The 17802-nt window shown below is 44.6% G+C and overlaps 2 protein-coding genes across 5 annotated transcripts in view; both read right to left on the bottom strand.

Annotated features, from left to right (window-relative positions):
• The window catches only part of SLC20A2 (solute carrier family 20 member 2), a 56817-nt gene extending 42579 nt beyond the window's left edge, over positions 1-14238 (bottom strand). For 2 of the 4 annotated variants that reach the window (XM_071431747.1, XM_071431750.1), the window contains exons 1-2: positions 14120-14238; positions 4074-4289 (exon numbers count right to left, since the gene is read on the bottom strand). The gene's annotated coding sequence lies outside the window, so the exon portion shown is untranslated. The remainder of the gene's footprint in view (positions 1-4073; positions 4290-14119) is intronic. The other 2 variants (XM_071431749.1, XM_071431748.1) reach the window with 2 other exon arrangements.
• Positions 14239-14844: 606 nt separating this feature from the next.
• SMIM19 (small integral membrane protein 19) lies at positions 14845-17340 on the bottom strand. Its single transcript, XM_071431751.1, has 3 exons — positions 17153-17340; positions 16912-17036; positions 14845-15743 (listed from the first exon to the last, which is right to left on the bottom strand). Exons 1-3 carry the CDS (start codon positions 17314-17316, stop codon positions 15673-15675), a joined length of 360 nt encoding a protein of 119 aa, XP_071287852.1. The 5' UTR covers positions 17317-17340; the 3' UTR covers positions 14845-15672.
• Between the last annotated feature and the right edge of the window lie 462 nt (positions 17341-17802).

Below are 17802 nucleotides of genomic sequence, written 5' to 3'. Positions count from 1 at the left end.
CCAGATTGCCTGCCATTTCCATTTCAGTTTGGGTTTCAGAGAACAACCACTGTGGAGCCTTCTGTTTGAGACAGAAGACATGGCTGGAGCTCCCCTGAGTCCAGCAGCCCCCTCTCTTCAGAGCTGGAGTGAGTGAGTAGCTATCAACATGCCAAACCACACCGGCTGGCTCTCACTGCCGACCTCCAAAATCAGTGTGGCCCACAGGACAGAAGACCAAGCACTCCTGATCTAGCTGAATGTCAAAAGGAGAAAAGGACCAGGGCTATAACCAGAGGAGGGACAACACTCACAGAGGTGTCAACCAGGGTTATGGGGGTAAATGGAAATAGATTAAGCCAGTACACTCTGGCAATGGAAATTTTGCTGCTTCTTTTTCCCTATGAGCATTGCAGTAATAGAGATATAAAGGGGGAAACAGCAATGAAAGCTGTGACCTTGGCTTCATTTCACAGGAATCGGAGACAAATATTCATGCTTATGCTGCCTGGCAACCATGCAAAGCTTGGCATCTGCCAATTAATAGGCCTGTTGCCCCCTCAAAGCCCAATAGCTGCTGATCTCTGTTCTTGAGTCCATGTAACATCCACATCTGTCTCCTGCAGCCTTTGCTGCTAGAGGCATGAGGACCATGATGGGGAAGCAAATACCTTGAGTTCCACCTACCAGGCAACATTAACCTGCTGGTAGCTTTACCGTAGGTTGAACAAAGAAGTGCCCAACAGACTTGTGACATGGGCTACAGATTAAATCACTGTCAATGCAACGTGCCAAAGAGCGTCCCACAGCTGGGTTCTTGGCTTAGCAAACACCTCCAAGAGGGCTTACTAAGGGTGTGTGGTCATATGAAGTAGGTTGAGAAAAGTTAGGCTTTATCTCTCCTGGAAGGCCGAGGAACAAACCAGTGGTCCAGTGCCAATGTCCAGGTGGAGCACAAAGAGTCTTCCTAAAGGTTTGGGCAAGATAACAGGACACAGAGACTGATGAGCATATTCATCTTCCAAAAGAGCTTGAACAACTGAAATTTCTCTGCTTGACCCACAGGCTGCAGGGAAGAGGAAGTCACTAGGCAGCAGAATGTATTTGAGTACTTGGCACCAGCAAACAGGGCCGGTGGCCTCTGTGCCTCATCCTCAGGATAACGCATTCCTAGCTAATGATGACACCAATGCATCTCAGAAGCCCCATGGCTGCCCAGAGGAGAAGAGATAGAATGGATGCTGCTGAGAGGTCAGGAATAGCAAAGGGGATTCCATGAGGAACCCCCCCCTCTTCCCTGCCTGCTGGTGTGAGAACCAGGGCTGGCCATGCCATGATCCTGCTGTGGCCACCATGGCTCAGGCTGGGACTTCTCTAGACTACGCATCCCCCATGCAGAAAATGACCAACCCAAAAATGGGAGTGGCACTGACACAGACCTCTCTGCTCCACACAAGCACTGTGAGAAGAGTCACACCACTCCAAGGAAGGGTGCAAATTCCAGAATTAGCTGAAAAAATCAAGCAGAAAAAGAGAAAATAACCCCCAAAAATAAATAAAATTAAGTCTATGGCAGCCACCCATGACAATCACACCATGTCAAGAGTCCTCTGAAATATGGAAGAACATGCAGAGCACATTTCTTGCAAGACCTGAAAGGGAACAAGGACTATCTCTGTCATACTGATAAGGAAAATTTACCCACTGTTATCCGTAAAACAAACGAGCAAGTAGATAATCATATAAACAAAGAACACTGAATACACAGGCAAAAAGAATATAAAGTATTTTTTCCTTTAAGGAAGTAATCAAGGAATCTACAATTAATTAAAAAATGGTTTCTTGTCACCAAGACCTTCAGAAGTCACATAAATCTATTCCTCTTCCATCTCTTCTACACATAAATTAAAAAGGGGAAAATTAATTGTGACATCTCTTCAACTATCAATCAGTTTCTCCACTTTGAATTAAGCAGATATTTAATTAAATCAAATTAATAAAATTATGTGAGGAAAAGAGTTGCTCTGAAACAGTGGAATACATTACTCCCCAAATGGGCTTAATATTTCAATCAACACTGTCTCCAAGCCTTTAACCAGATATCTTTCACAATTTGATTTTTTTCTTTAAAACTTCAGCAGACATGAAGATATCTTAATCACTTAATTTAAAACTAATAGCTAAATAGATTACAATAAATTTGGGTTATATTACAAGTTTGTTTCTTTCAAATCCAAAGTACTATGAGTTTACAAGAAAAATAATACTTTTCAGTTTAAAAAATTCCTCAATTATGCAAAAAGTATTTTCCATTCTCTAAAGTAATCCAGAACCTGGACTGTATTATTCACTAATGTACTTTCCATCTGGGATAGGCTGGTCACTAATCATATGTGAAATTCAGGGGTACAGAAGACCGTTCTCTATCTACTTGCAAACACTATCATCAATTACTGAAAAATCTACTTAGAATTGGAAAAAAATAACAAACTCATCCACTGGCTACTCTAATCCTGGGATTCTGTTTTGACTGAAATTCTCTAAGGTTTATTCAGAAAACAGATTAATTGCACAAACTCAAATGCACAGTTCTCCATCAATAAAGTCTTCCACAAGAACATGCAGGAACCCACACTGAGTGTGCCTCATGGGCAAACACCATGAAAGGAGTAATGCTGGCAGAAACACTACGTGAACACAAGGGTACAGGTAACACGAAGAAAACAAATATGCAGATTTACTTGTTCCAGTCAACAACAGTAGCTGAAGTTTATTGATTTCAGTTTCAGCAGCTAAAAATCCATGAAAACATTCTTATATGATACAGACAGTACTATCCCATATTCAAATTTCTATCAAAGTAATAAAATAGGCGAGGATTTTCTCACAGTCATTGCAATTTACTTATCAATTATTACAATAAAGCCTATTTTAAAATGTAAATATTATAAAGTGCAAATAGTTTTTGTATCCCATTGTGATGTAGCAGCTCGATTATATGGAAATATCTAAGTAAAGAGACTGAAAAAAATCTAACTGGAAAAATATAACTACAAAAATAGCTGGACACATTCTCAGCCACTGTCTCTCAACTGTTCCCCTTATATCCACTGTAAAACTATTTCCAAGACACTAATCACATCTATTCAGAAGAAACTAAAATTATATGATTTCAAACTATTTTCATTTAAAAAATAGTCCTTTAACAACTGCTTTTACTCTTCTATCTAATTATATACTCTTAAAGGCCAAATATTCAGTCAGTATACAAAAATAACCATAGCCTTTTATTAAGGATAAGACACCAGATAGGAGTTGATAAGAAAAAAAAAAGATGTCCTTTGCCTGCCACTACCACCAATACTTTTCAATACAGGAAAACACATTTACTTTTAAAATTTTAAATACATATACATCAAAGTCTTAATAACTTTGTATCAGAGACTTACTACAATCAAATCTGTTCACAGCATCATTAAGTTGTTGGACTGCATGGCCAGTATTTCCTTCGAGATACTTCACGGCACAGCCAAGATGCTCAAAACCTCTCTCTCCAAAAAGCTCTCTCCTAACTAAGAAATCTGCGCTTATAACCCTACAACCCTGGCAAGAAATCTTACCTAGAACATTTTTCTGACCAACAGTCAGATAGAAAAGATAAAATTGATTGATATTTGATTCTGGCATCTGCCTAAGGACACCACAAGAACAATACATTATAAGGTTACTCAAATTATAGGGCTAGCACTATTTTTTTTTCTTTTACCTATGCACCTGTTGTCATACTTTCTATGCAAAGGCTGTTTATTAAACTTAAGCAAAACCTCTAACTTCCTATTTGTAATGGTCTGAGCTTTTCCATATTCAATGTATGTTTCAACAAGAAAAACCCCAAATTGATTTAAAGTACAAAGCAGCAGCTATCTCATCCACAAATGAAAACTACAGCGATGTTCTGCTCTTCCTAAAACAAGCTTGAAGCCACGATTATATTAAAGACACAGATGTGAGGGGATTTTTCAATTTCCAAACAGACATGCAAACAAAGTATTACAGTTCAGGGGTGCAGGTAAATAAATAAGCAAGAAAACTACGTGACGTCTGTGCAGCGTCCTCTCAAATCCTGCAATCCCTTCTAGAAAGTCTGGGTCTACATCTCCCTCTTCTTTACTCATGTTCTTCTCGCATGGCTTGGTCTCAGAAACTTTCCATGCCTGTAACGGAAACTTGAGCCAACTTCTTAAATGTATGATTTCTTCATCTCCACTCATCATCCACTTCTGTTTCTGAGAAGCTCCTCATCATGACACCTGTATCTCAAGAAGCAAAACAGGAAACATCACAGGGATGAAGCAATGAAAGATGAATAATAATATGCCTCTGTGTCTTTAATAAAATCCCAACTTTCATTCAAGTTCCTTTTAGGAAATCAGAGTTCCTTTCACAAGCACAAAGCTTACAAACCTAGTTTGGCAAAACATCGCGTGCCAAAAACGGGGTAACCAATCTCCCAATCTGCACCTCTGATCCTGACACCATGAGCAGGAGAAATCCTGCACCAGCTAGCCTTACACACTGTGGAAAATATGACCTGGTGCCAAGCTTGCAGAACTAGTCTGCGGCAGCCAGCTCAACTAAAAGAAACTGCTGACCCATCTGCTGACTTACCCGCTACTGAAAACAATGCCAGTTATCTTTACCCAGGACTCACTTGTCCAAGTAGAGCTCAAGCCCACAAGTTAGATTAAAAACAAAGATGTGAGTAAGCTTCTCCTCTACTTTTCCCATTGCTCCCTAATCTGCACAACTTCCATAGCACACAGTTTGTGGTTTTATACACTTATCAGGTACAAGAGAAGACAAAGCTTTCTCTGTGTTACAGCAGCTTAACTACAAGGTGACAATGGCCTAAGGTACTTGCAACCTATCATAAAACTTGGCATTGGGGTAGAGGGCACTTGCCTGCTTCCACCATCCAAAACTTGGGGTCAAACAGGCCCAAAGCCAAGAGCAGCACTGTTTAGAGTCTAACAACAGAACAGCAAAGGGATGACTCATCTGCAAAATGGACACACAACCCTCTTGTGTCCAAAGCTGCAGCTTAAACCATCTGCCTGCTTTACAGTTTTGCCTGAATGCTGAATAAGGGGGTACAGGAGAATTATTTCTGCAGCCTCCCCAGCCATGAAGCCTTCAGAGCAGATAAGCAGGCACCAAAACCATTCTGCCAGCCAGCTCTCAGTGAAACAGAAGCATGAAAGCCATTTTATCTCTCCCTTTTAGGGTTAAGGCCGCATTTAAATAAACATTAGCATCAAAACCTCTTTGTACTAGAAGCAGAGCAGACCCTACATCTTATCAGCTACCACCTAAACTTCTCATAATTCTACATCCCATCTAAAATCCTTCTTTATTCTGCAAAAACAGTTGACAGCAGAATGCTCCATATGCATGAATCAGAAAGACAGTGTAGTCCTTCCCCAACTCCTCCCTGTGAAACAGGGCTCATTTTGGCTTTCTTACTGCAGAAATGAGGGACAGCTGTAGGGACAGAGTCCCACCAGAGCACAAAGTTTTGGCTTTGCTTCTTGCACATCACAGTTGAGAAGATAACTGAGCCTTAGTCAAATCAAGAAACCCTCTGAGAGCGCTCTGGGTATTGCAGAAAAAACATCTTTTAAGTAACTGGACAGAAATGTATTTGCTGTGCTGGGATTACATGTCAAAGAAAAATAGATACTTCCCCAATTCTGAACTCTTGATTAAGTCCTTACCCTCAAAAGTGATCAGAAGGCAAACAGTCCTGAAAGCTCGTGCCTCAGTGATCATGCCTGCTACTGAGACATGCTACTGCCTACTCAGGAAAGGTAACTATCACAGATTTCAAGAGCTTAAAAGCTTTCAAAAGCACTAAAGCTGAGGCAGTCACAAATATCCAGCTGTCAGGACATCCAGAATTATTTTATAATATATATACCATTCAATTATTTTACACCACAGTGATTCTTAATCTTTTAGCATGATGATCACTGTATACAAGAAGCAGAAACCGTAATTTTACTGTTCGATAGTCATCATAACTCCATATTCTTTCTGAGCAGCAGAAATTAACTGAGGACAAGTAATTCAATCTATTATTGACATCTTCACTTGTTAATCAGATGTCTACAGTCAGCTTACACACCATACACACTACAAGACATCCAGGCTGCTCACTGTGGCATGCAGAAAGAGAACTGCAGGAAAAGGTTAATAGTTGTCCAAAAGATCTGATGCTGGCTGCCACCTGAAACAACCTAGGAATTTTCAGTTTTCTTTTGAAGAGACAATTTACTGGCAGGCTGGTGCTTCTAACTTTGATCTTCCTTCCTTCCAACACCAGCAGAAGCTCAGTAACAGAAGTTCTGAAGCTTTGTAGCTCAGTAACAAAACACAGAAACCTCCCAGAATGTTAACTCAATTACAGTATTTTGGCAGGGAAACCTTTCCCTTGTACCTAGGGGGAAATCTTAAAAGATTAAACAGTGCATGTTTTAAAAGTACACACACCTCAATTATTTGGTGTAACTCTTCATTCACCTGATTGCTTTGAGAGAAAAAATATTCTTCAGTAACTTGCTTGAAATACTGAAAGCGTTCCTTGTTTCCCAAAGAAACAATGGTTATACAACCCCACCGATTGTTCCATGCAAGGAAATGTAAACTATAAGACCAATTTCAACCTAGTCTCCTGCAAAAGTTAGGAGATTGCAGAGGTGCTCAATTCCCACAGCAGACTTGCAAAAGTAAGCAACCAAGGCAGTCACCTGAGCAAAAGGTCTGGCTCTCAAACATCAGGGAGACAGCATGTTTTGATTAAATATGCCCAAGAACTAACTACAAGGCAGTGAGAAGCTGCTCAGGCACTGTGCTGTGGGGAAAATCAGGGATGCTAACAGCACTGCTGTGTAATGGAAAGAGAGAAAGAAGGAAAAATGTGTAAGGTACTGCAGTGCCACCAAAACCAAGAGAGCTGCAGGAAAGATTTATCTTCAGTAGTTCAGCTGCTCACAGAGCTACCTTTGAATCTATGGAGCAATACAGCAATGCCTTATGAGCCCATCACATCTTCCATCTCTACGTGGGCTGCTGCTGACATGTCAACAGGCAATTCTCAGGATTCATTAAAGGCACTTGGACAACAGCTGTCCTGTTTCACCAATGGGAATCTGGAAAAGCAGACATACACTGCAGCACAGGTGGCCTCAGAAACCACCCCCCCCAAAAAAATATGCTTTTCAAACCCTTCAACAAGATCCTACCCAGGCACTGGCACGACAGGTCAGACTGCTGGTCCATTTTTCTGAGAATCCTGCCTCCTGTGATCAGGACCAGATGCTACAGAAGGTAGAACAGTTCAGGTAGTGAGCAATGATGTAATTCCCCCAAAAGGGAAATTCCTTCCTGACCTCATCAATAAGCATGAAGGTTTATGTGCTTAATTTATTTTTAATCCTATTTACAGCAACTCTGGACATTGTCATTAAATATATAAATGCCCAAGTCTGCTTGGAATCCGACTAAACTTTTGCTCTCGGTACTATTGTGTGGTGTGTTTATGCCTAATGTCATTTAAATATCCCTTTGTTCTTGCACTATGGGAACTAGCATAACCATTAACCATCTCTGTTCCCCTTCCAAGAGCTCCAGCCTGCCTTGCACCATAAATTTCCATGCCACACTATGCCCTGTGACAGGACACAATCTGAGGATCTTCAAGGAAACTACTGAGCAAATTCTATTAGATATCTAGCAACATTTAAGCTACACTTCTGGGATCTGCAGGAAAGTTGGCAGTTGCACCAAGATTTCAGCAGGCTCTCCCTTCTAGATCTTGCAAGCTCACTTTCATGTCGTTTTCCACTCCAGGGATGCCACTCTTATAAGCAAGATGTTTTGCTCTATGTTGTGCACTTTGAAACCCTCCTTCAATATTCTGATAAATTTACTTAGAACAGAGGGCTGTACAGGAACCTCTCTGAGCAAAGAACTGCCCTCTGATCTCCATACCTGAATAAAGAACAACAGGGCCAAACCATGCAACACCAATCCTATTTTGCTCTTGGCTGATGTTCGTGTGGCCTGCAAGTTCCCCTGTGCAATAACTTTAGCCTGTGTTGCTACTTTTGTTCCTTATGCATGAGCTCATGGCACATTCATCATGATTATTGCGCCAAGTACTTATTAAAGCTCCAGTGCTCTCTGCTGTTTCTGCTCACACAATGTATGCATCAACGTATAAAGCCACACCTTCATTCAACAAAAGCTTGGTGGGGAAAAAAAAATATATATGCAAGCAGCAGACAAGAAAGGGAGACTCTTAAAGCACACTTGAAGTTCTGGATCCTCCCCAAAACCTGCTTTCAGTCATTACTTGGGCTGCATTTTCTTCTCCAAGCCTTTGAAGCTAAAACTTTGGACTCCAGGCCACAGGTTCTCAGTCCGAAAGTCTTCAGGAAAGAAAGAGAGAAAGGCTGGTATCTCATGGGAAGATGGCCTCCCAAGGAGATGACAGAGTTTTTACAGCATCTGTGAGAAATACCACACAGTCATTACTGTTTGACCACAAATGTTGTGATTACGGGCTTGGAACTGGTAAGCTATGGTAAGAGAATACTTCTTTGCCTCAACCAAAATGAAAATTATACCATTTCATCTCTCTTTGGAACAACCTTCAGGCAAGCAAGGGGGTGAGAGAAAAAGCCTGTTCCAGCTTATGGTTCAGAAACAAATGAAGTTCTTTAATGATCAAAATAGCACTAACAGAAGTGGTAAAAGGCCCCACTTTGTCAACAGTTACCTCATTAAATAATCCAAACACATGCAACTTTTTTCTCTATTTGAGTATCAGAGACTGATTAGTCAATAAAGTGACAGGTCTCATAATGGCAGTAAAATTGTCCTTTCACATATTTCTCAAAGACCTCTTCATGCTGTTTAATAGTTACAGAGGTCTTAGAAACTCTGTTTCAGAGCAAGGATCTTGACGGTTTCTTTCCAGAGGCCATAAACGTTTTCCTGTTCTTCAGTCTCACATGTGTAAAGACAATGTACTGAGCTGGGTACTTGTACAATGCTCTTAGGCAATGCTGAAAGAGTGGTCCAAGCCACAAGGCTCAGAGCACTGCCATACCAGCACCGCCAGGACCTCGGATCAGCCAGCGAGTGGTTTGCCCTTGGCATTCCAGAATGTGCTGAGGTTGAAAGGGAAGACAATAATGATACAGAACAATTCTCCCATCAGCAGTGGCAAAAGTAATCTCAGAGGCACAGAGTGCAATGCTTTCACCACTTTGGAGTCATTACTGACTTTGAAGTTGAAGTGATATTTTCTGTTTGTCACACACAGAAGCAGACTCTGGGTAAGGAGACTTTTTTTAACGGACTCAACTCAGGTATTTCTGGTTGCTAAAATTCTCAATCTGTTGTGATAAAATTAGCTTTAAATAAATGTACAATACAAGCAGTACATACTTTGCCTAAGAAAAAACCTGCTGGCCACTTACAGATCATGTGAACCCAGTTATTTAGCTGAGCTAAAAACATCAATTATTCTGAGCCTTATCTGACTGTAGATTTGGATCTGTTTAACAACAGCACTGCCACATATCAAAACGCATGACAACCCACAGTTCTTTACTAAAGCCAGGAAAAGTTCCTGCAAACAATGGTTGCTGCCATTTAACAATACAGTCATGAAGAAAAGAGGTAAGAGGAAAAAACCTGCACCTTTGCCTCTATCTGAAAAGAAAAAGCAACTTTCCCTCTTCTGTCAGTCCACCCTTCCTTCCATATTACAGCAGAAAGAAATGGGCTGCCTTCAACTACCACTCCCTGATGTTCACCAACCAAAGCTATGGAAGATGATAATCTCATTTTTTTCCCCCTTTGCAAGGTTTTCATCAACCAGTACAAATTCTGCTCTGTTCTTTCAACCAGTGTCACAGAACCTGGCTCTGTACTGCTTATCACCATGATCCAAGCAACAGCAAAATAGTCACTCAAACATACCTAGAGCTCAGTGGTGGGTAAAGTTCACAGCAGCTGTTTGAGTCCCAGAAAGACATCTGAGAGAAGCGCCATAAATAACGACATCACATGGAGTCTCCCATTGCACAACCCACATACATCTTCCCTGCTCAGGAATTCACGCCTCGCACCCTTCGCTGTCAGTCAAGAGCATATTACAAACCATGTTTCCAAGATGATCCAGAGGATATTTTGGAAAGTAATACAGCCCTCCTGTTGGCGGAGTCTTTTCAAAATACCTGTTCTACTCCATTACAAAAATGACAAATGTTGCTACTATCTTATCAAACCATGGTCTTTCTCAGGAGCAAGCTGTAGATCCACCTGTGCATTTTATACATCACGGATGTCCAAAACCAGTTCCAGCAAGTCTGATAGCCTGGCAGAAACTGAAGGGGACTACTCCTTCGCAGACTCAGGATCTAAGTTCTTCTTCAGATATGCAAATGTAAAGTATTTTCTCAGACTACAGTTTCAGTAAACCCCAAATTTGAACAGCCCCTTTTAAAGATTAATTTATTTCACTGCTAGATTAAAATTAAACCAAATTCTCTTAAAATACCTCATTCCTAGGCATTTGCAAGGAGAGAATCACTTTTCAAAGCAGTGCCTAGATATAATTTTATAAAAATGAGATTTTTTTTCCTGGAGTTTTGCCATAAATTGCCTTTGAGGGCTTGGTTCAGAAATTCCAAACTTAGTTTATTGTTTTTCATATTGAGAACTAATTCCTTTTAGCAATTCTGTTAATCTTGGAGTTTGAAGTTATTTTTATTAAAGTAACGCCCAGAGTTTATATATTCCATAAAAAGATCAGGAATTATTTTTATTAAAGTAACACCCAAAGCTTAGGCATTCCTTTCAAAAATAAGGCAAAGCACCTTCATTCTTAAAAAGGTTCTTAGTCTTTTCAATGCAAACACAAATTTCACAAAGACAGCTGAGCACTGCGAAGTTTTATCAGCCATTTTTTATCAGAGACTTGAGGAAAAAAGTAATTAAGGCAGGATTTTTCTATGTTTCTGCCTAAAAAAATCATGAGCCTTTTGCTCCAAACAGTACATGTGTCTTTTTTTTCTTCCTCCCTTCTTGCCTTCTGTTACAGAAGAAGCAGCACCGATTTCCACTCCCTGATGTCAGATTTCTCATGAGACATTTGTGCTGGCTCTGGGCTGCTCTGCCAGCAGTCAGTACCTCTGGTCATCCTCTGTATCTCTCCCTCAGCCAGCAGCGAGGCCTCTCAACCCAGGCAATGCCAGCTTCTGGTGGAGCTTGTTAGACTACAAAAAACTGGATCATAGCCCTTAACTCTTATGCCACAACAGATGCGGGGCTGCAAAGTGAAGGCTCTTACCTCCATTCTCGAGGGCCTGAGGCACTGAAACCTTCTGCTCCTCAGCGGCACCCCTGTCTCAAGGACAAGACCGAGTGCTGCCTTTTGTTTGCATGACTACATTAATAAACAACACCCAGGTTCCTCACCATGACTAAAGTGCAGTTTAAGTGTTTGGAGGGGACAGGGAACGCCTTTTGATCACTGCTTCTGATCTGGAGCATAAGCAACCATGACTGAAGACTCCCCTTTGTCAGCAAGCCTCCTCCAATTGCTGTTGCTCCTTAGGCATAACAGGCCAAAGACATCATGGATTTAATAACACGTTTTCTAACAATGTGCTGCTTCCCTGTTGAAGAAGGCACGCAATGACAATATTCAATTTCTTTAATGCAGAAATTAGGGCTGGGACAAAATCTTTTCAATTCCTCCAAAAGAGATGTTAAGTTGCAACATCCCCACCTTGCTCCCTGCAGCGTGTATAATTTCAGCTTGCTCAATAGCATGGGCACTCCTGAGTTCAGGAAGACTTTAAAAGGAGCGATTAAAGCTCACGGAAGTAAGCTAACGTGAATAAACTGCCCAGGCAACAGGAAAACATTCCAGAGCCCTGTGCTGTCACCAGGCTTTTGTCCAATGCTGCTTAATCATATATGCAAAACATAAATTACAGAAAGATTCATCACTGGTTAGAATATTCATAATTAATAATTTTGCATTGCACTGAAGGAGCTTCCCTGCAAACTGTCCTCAGACAAAAGCACTGGGATCTTCTCTCCATTCTCAGAGCTTCTACTGGCATCATAAGTACTAGTGGTACAACAAAGGCTTCCTCTGTGGGTCTTTTCAATAGGTCAAGCAGTTTTGCAAGGAAAGTTTGAGAGCAAGTTTAGGACCACTCAAGCATCACTCTGCTGAAATTCCTAAATCCTGTGGCTGGCTATAAGGCATCATGGCAGCTGCTGCAAGACACGTTCTCATCTGGGCTCGGCTTGCACATACCAGCTCATACTATCTGGGCATGTAACACTGGACTGAAACACAAAATGCTCATGGCACAGGGGAGGAAATTTTCACTACAAGGCTCTCAGAGTTTACGACGTCTTCTTTAAACACAGACATACTCATAGCTTAAATACTTAAGACCCTCTTGAGCCTTGTCACAGAGCTGTATCAAAATCCTTTGATCTTCTGCGCAGTGCTGAGTAAAAAACCTAGCCGGCCACATTTTGGGTTACGAGGAGAGAGATGACTTTTCCACCACTTAACAGAAGATTATAGTTTTCACATAAGATTATAGAGGCATGGTTGTAATGCCATCTGAAGAATGCATTTACAAAGATCTGACATTCAGCAGCTCACGTGGAGACAACAGAGTGGTCAGATTCTCAAAAACTTTGGAGTTATAATTGAGAGCAACTTGTTAATGACTTTCTGCAGTATCTTACAGATGTAAAGTTTTAACTGCTTAGAAAGCCTTCCCTCACATGCTTCATGTGATCAGACACCATTTAATCTAGACAGCATAACAGCTTTTTAAACAGTATTGGGTAAGCTAGAAACAGTTCCCTCTGTACAGCATTCTCAAAAATAAATGTAACTGAAGATAACTTTGGCCCAATTTTTGTTAGGTCATAACTTTCCCCATCCAGCATATCCAAAGTTCTGCATTAACTAAGTTCTATGAGAGTTTGAGAAGCTGCTCCTGTGCATGCCTATAAGCCTGACTACTAAAAATGGATGCATAAAACAAATCTATTGTCTCTCTACCCTATCTGCCTTTGCTTTTAGAATCATGAATTAACAGGTAAAAATCAGTGCAGATATTTGACTACAGTCAAAAGCTGACTACACCTTCTCTCCCAACACATACTTGTACTGTACAGCTGAAAACATAAACCCCCCTGCAGAACAGGGTATAGTTTCACTGGGACAGAACTCCCGTGGCTGCACTTGCCAGGAAAACAAACCACGACCTGCCCTTCGCTCATGGCTCAAGCAGCACACTTAGAACACCCTAGCACAGGCAAAAGGCACGGGCCCTAGAAAACCTTTTGCTTTTGCTACTTCTCCTTACAAGCTTTTTGCTCTGGACAAGTAAGTTTGAGATGCCACCGCCCCAGGTCCATGAATACAAACGAAGCCGCACGCTGCTCCAGATTTCGAAGCCCTTCACGGTGCTTTCAGCTGAACTGAGAGGCAAACCGTGAAATGATTATCTGCAGCCCGAAAGGCAGCTGTGCTGGGAAAGCGGCAGGGCGCCGGTTCATTCTCCGCCACGCAGCTCCACTGAAGCGAGCGGAGCCGCACCGGGGCTGCGGCGGGCAGCGGCGCCGGCCGAGATGCGCCATTGGAAAGGCTCCGTTCCCTGCCGGCCCGCCGGGTGGGCAGGGCCGGTGGGAAGGAGGGAGGGCTCAGCTGTCCGGACCGCCACGAGCCCCCGTGCCGGGACATCACCGCGGCGCGAACGCGGGCACGGGACACGCGGGAAGCGCTCCCGCGGAGGACGGAGCGGAGCGCTCCCGCGGAGGACGGCCGTGCCGGCCCGGCGGCGGCACCAAGCCCTCCCGCGGGAATGGAGCCGGACCCGGACACCCCTTCCCCGCCCCCGACCGTGCTTTCTCCTCGGGCGACCCCTTCCCGCCTCGCCACGGCCCCCGGCGAGGCGCCCCTTCCCCTCCCCTCGGCGCGGACGGGCGCGGGGGGCGGCGGGGGCTCGGGCGGCGCGGCCCCACTCACCGCCCGGCGGGCGCCTCCGGCCTCCGAGCAGCAGCGGCAGCGGCGGCGGCGGCAGCAGCGGGAGCCGGCGCGTCCCGGAGACGGAAGCGCGGGAGGAAGTGAGGTCGCGCCAAGGGGAAACGGCGCCGTTTCCGGGAGGTGGAGGGGGGTGCGGACCGGAGATTTCCCCTGCGCCCGGGGAGCTCTGCTGGGCGTGGATCTCTGTGCCCCGTAAACCCCGCGGAGTGACGGGGACGCGCTGCGGAGCGGGGTCATCACACGGGCACAGTAACGTGGGGAGGACACGGCACCGGCGGCCCCGGGGCTCCGCGCCCTCCCCGCTCCCCGCGCCCGCCAGTCCTCGGCCCCGCGGAGTGACCCCGCTGTTTTCCGCGGTTCCTTACAGCGAGGAAGCTGTCACAGGGAGCCACCATTCACCCAAAGGAGCCTTTCCATGGGGCAAACCTTCTGCCACTGTCAGTTCGGCCCGGGTCACGTTTTACAGTCCCTACAGACACTGAAGTACAGATCACTTCAATATAGTAAAATTTGGTGCTCAAAGCCAAGTTTCTTAATATCCAAATGTAACCGCAGTGGTACTCACCACTGCTCCAAGACTTAATAGATTTCAGAGCAAAACAGGTGAGAACCTCTGGACATAAACACCCAGCACTGTGCTGGTTGTTCATCATTCGCCCAAGTCACGTTGTGTAACCTTAGGAATTACAGCATGATACATCTTCAAATAGTTTCCATGATTAGATGCTTTTATTAAAAAGTAATTTCTGCAGAATCCTTTCAATTAACTGATTTTGAGATGTACCTAGAAAGAAAAAGTAACTGCAGTGTGAAATCTCTTTTGGACAAGCTGCTTATACCAATTTTTACAGGCAGACCCATTCTTTACAGCAATTTGACTAAATTAAGCTAACCACCTTTGCTATTAACATTATAGTGGCTTTAAGTGTCTTCTAGATGTGTAGTTCACTGTGTACGTCTCAAAGTTTCTCCAGGAAAGGTTCACAGTATTGCATACACAACTCCCAAATAAACAGAGAGCAGAACTTTTCTGCACTACCACCAGTGACACTCTGGGCTCTCAAAGCTTCACCTTCACCAGGCAGTATGACCCAGTGCCTTCAGTCACACTTACTGACTGTATTCAGCAAATTCAACAACTCATCATCAAGGAACACAAGGCTTTCCAGGCAGACAGGTACTGCCTCGCTTTCTCCAGGGTGCTGTTGCCAGAGAAGGTAGGAGCTGATTTCCAAGGTGCTGGCAGAGAGAAATAATTTCAGACATTGCTAAGACTGCACTTCCCTGCCCTCATGTTCCTCTGAGCAGGTCTGCCCTGTGCTGGGTGCTTTCATGCTGAATGTTCCAGTGAGCACTCGCTTTACCGCACGAGGGCTCAGAGAAAAGCTACTAAGAACAAACTTTTAGGGACAGTCCACTCCCTTTCCCCCTTGCCTTCAGCTATGTGTCAATTAAAAACCATTGAAAATAGCTCCACATTGACTCTTAAAATCAGCACTGGATATATGTCCTGAGTTCCTACAGAACTGTGGGCTTCATTCCACTGAGAGCTGTACGCTTTCAGTCTGTTTTGGTGGCTGCTGCTGCTGCTGTTCATACTTCCTTGCTGAAAAAAAGAAACACCAATCAACAACGATTATACAATTTATTTTATATTATTGTTACTATTATTGTATTATTTATTACATACATATACATACATGTACATATATATGTTTATATATATATTCATGTAACTATGACAACAATCAAGAAACCGACGTAACATCAGAGAACCTCATTTCAGCCACACAAGGCGAAGTTTCAGTCACCTTGTGGAACTTCACCTTATAAATGCTGAACAGTAGAGTCATAGCAAAATGTCAGTGAATCAATGGCAGAGAACTATGATTCCATTCAGGTCCTTTTATTAAAATAAAAATAAATAAAATTAAAGGCTATGGCTTCAGAAGTTTTATTACCGATGACCTGAAAGGCTCAATAGTCACAAGGCTGATGTCCACATTTCTCATCTTCTCCACAATATACAAGCCACAAGCTAACAATTACACTGACTTCAAAATTAATCTGGTTAGCAAGGCAAAGGGAGATCAAAGAGCTGTGTGCAGTGGTACAAACACCATCAGCAAATGCCAGCAGGCATTCCACTGTAGGAAGAACATCCAATTTTGTTCCTACAGAATGCAATCGCCTGGCGTAAGAATCTTTACATCAAGTCTTTGCATTTAAAAGGTGGTTTCAGACCACTAAGAGGTTTCTCTGTATTTCCTCTAGGCATGCATGCAGGACAGGTGCGAAGCAAGGTTGTGTTTCTCTGAATTGGACCACTGGACTATCATGGGCATGGGGCTCTTTCCTGCCTCCATCCTGACCCTCAGCATTGAGATTGGAGCAGCAACACTTGTTGGTACAGTAAAATTCTAATTTATTTTCAATTTATGTGGTTGTCTTACTCATCATTCCACAGTCCTCTCAACTTTTTTACAAATCCGTCCAGGTATTCACGACACCCAGACCTTCCTAGCTCTTTCAAAGTGTAACATGGGATTCATTGTGACGTTTGCTTTAGGACGATTGCACAGCCGCTCCCTCGCTCCGTATTTCCTCACGCAGCAGTCCTGCGGCCCCGGCTGCTGCCCAGCCCCTGCTCCTGCTCCTCACAGGGCGCCACAGCACCGGGGGCGTTCCCGCTACACCAGCCTCGAGGCCGCCCCTCTAGGAACGGCCCCCAGCAGCCCGCAGGCCCGGGGGATCCCCGTTTCCCTCCGACTTACCGATGGAGTACATCTCCAGCTGCTGCCGCAGGCGGATCTTCTTCATGCTGTCGTAGAAGTTGGGCTCGGGCGGCGTCTCGGCGGCCGGGGGCAGGGTGAAGATGCGCATGATCCTCCTCTTGTTCCTGCGAGCAGGAGGGAGGGGGGCGCGGCGGTGAGGGCACGGCGGGGAGGGCGGGCGCCCCTGTACGTGCGGGCCCCGCGGGAGCCCCCGCCCTGCCCCGCCCGGGCCGCCTCTCACCGCCGCGCGTAGACGAGGAGGGCGAGGCTGGCCAGCACCACCAGCAGGTACACGTTGGTGGCCTCGTTCCACGCCTCGTGCACCGAGTAGTCGATGGCGCCGCCGTCCCCCAGCGCCGCCGAGGCGCCGCCGCCTCCGGCCCCCGCTGCCGCCGCCGCCGCCATGGGGAGCGCGGCCGGCAGGGGCGGCCCCGGCCCCGGGAAGTGACGTCAGGACGGTGCCGCGCGCCATGGCGGGGGGGCGCCGAGGGGCGCCGGGAGTTGCGTTTAGCGCTGACAGTGAACTGTGCCGGGGAACGCTAATGCCGCTGTTTGCCAACATGTATACGCAGGAAAAAATTTTGATAGTCGGCGCGCCGGGTTTGTGGGACACCACCCAGCACCTGGGCTTGTGCACTGTGAAATAAATCAGAGAATCAGTGAGTTTGGAAAAGAGCTCTGAGGCCATCGAGTCCATCCCGTGAGCGAATACCTTGTCAGCCAGACCATGGCACCGAGTGCCACATCCAGCCTCTCCTTAAACACCTCGGGGAGGGTGACTCTGCCACCTCCCTGGGCACACCAGTCCAGTGTCAAATCACCCTTTCTGTGAAGAAATTCCTCCTAATGTCCAACCTAAACCTCTGCTGGCACAACTTAAAACCACGCCCT

This window comes from Agelaius tricolor, unplaced genomic scaffold (assembly GCF_023055355.1).
Source record: "Agelaius tricolor isolate 1412-34295 unplaced genomic scaffold, bAgeTri1.0.p SCAF_8, whole genome shotgun sequence".
NCBI classification, from domain to species: domain Eukaryota; kingdom Metazoa; phylum Chordata; class Aves; order Passeriformes; family Icteridae; genus Agelaius; species Agelaius tricolor.
The sequence above is the reverse complement of the archived record's forward strand: the minus strand, read 5'-3'. Positions and strand labels throughout refer to the sequence as shown.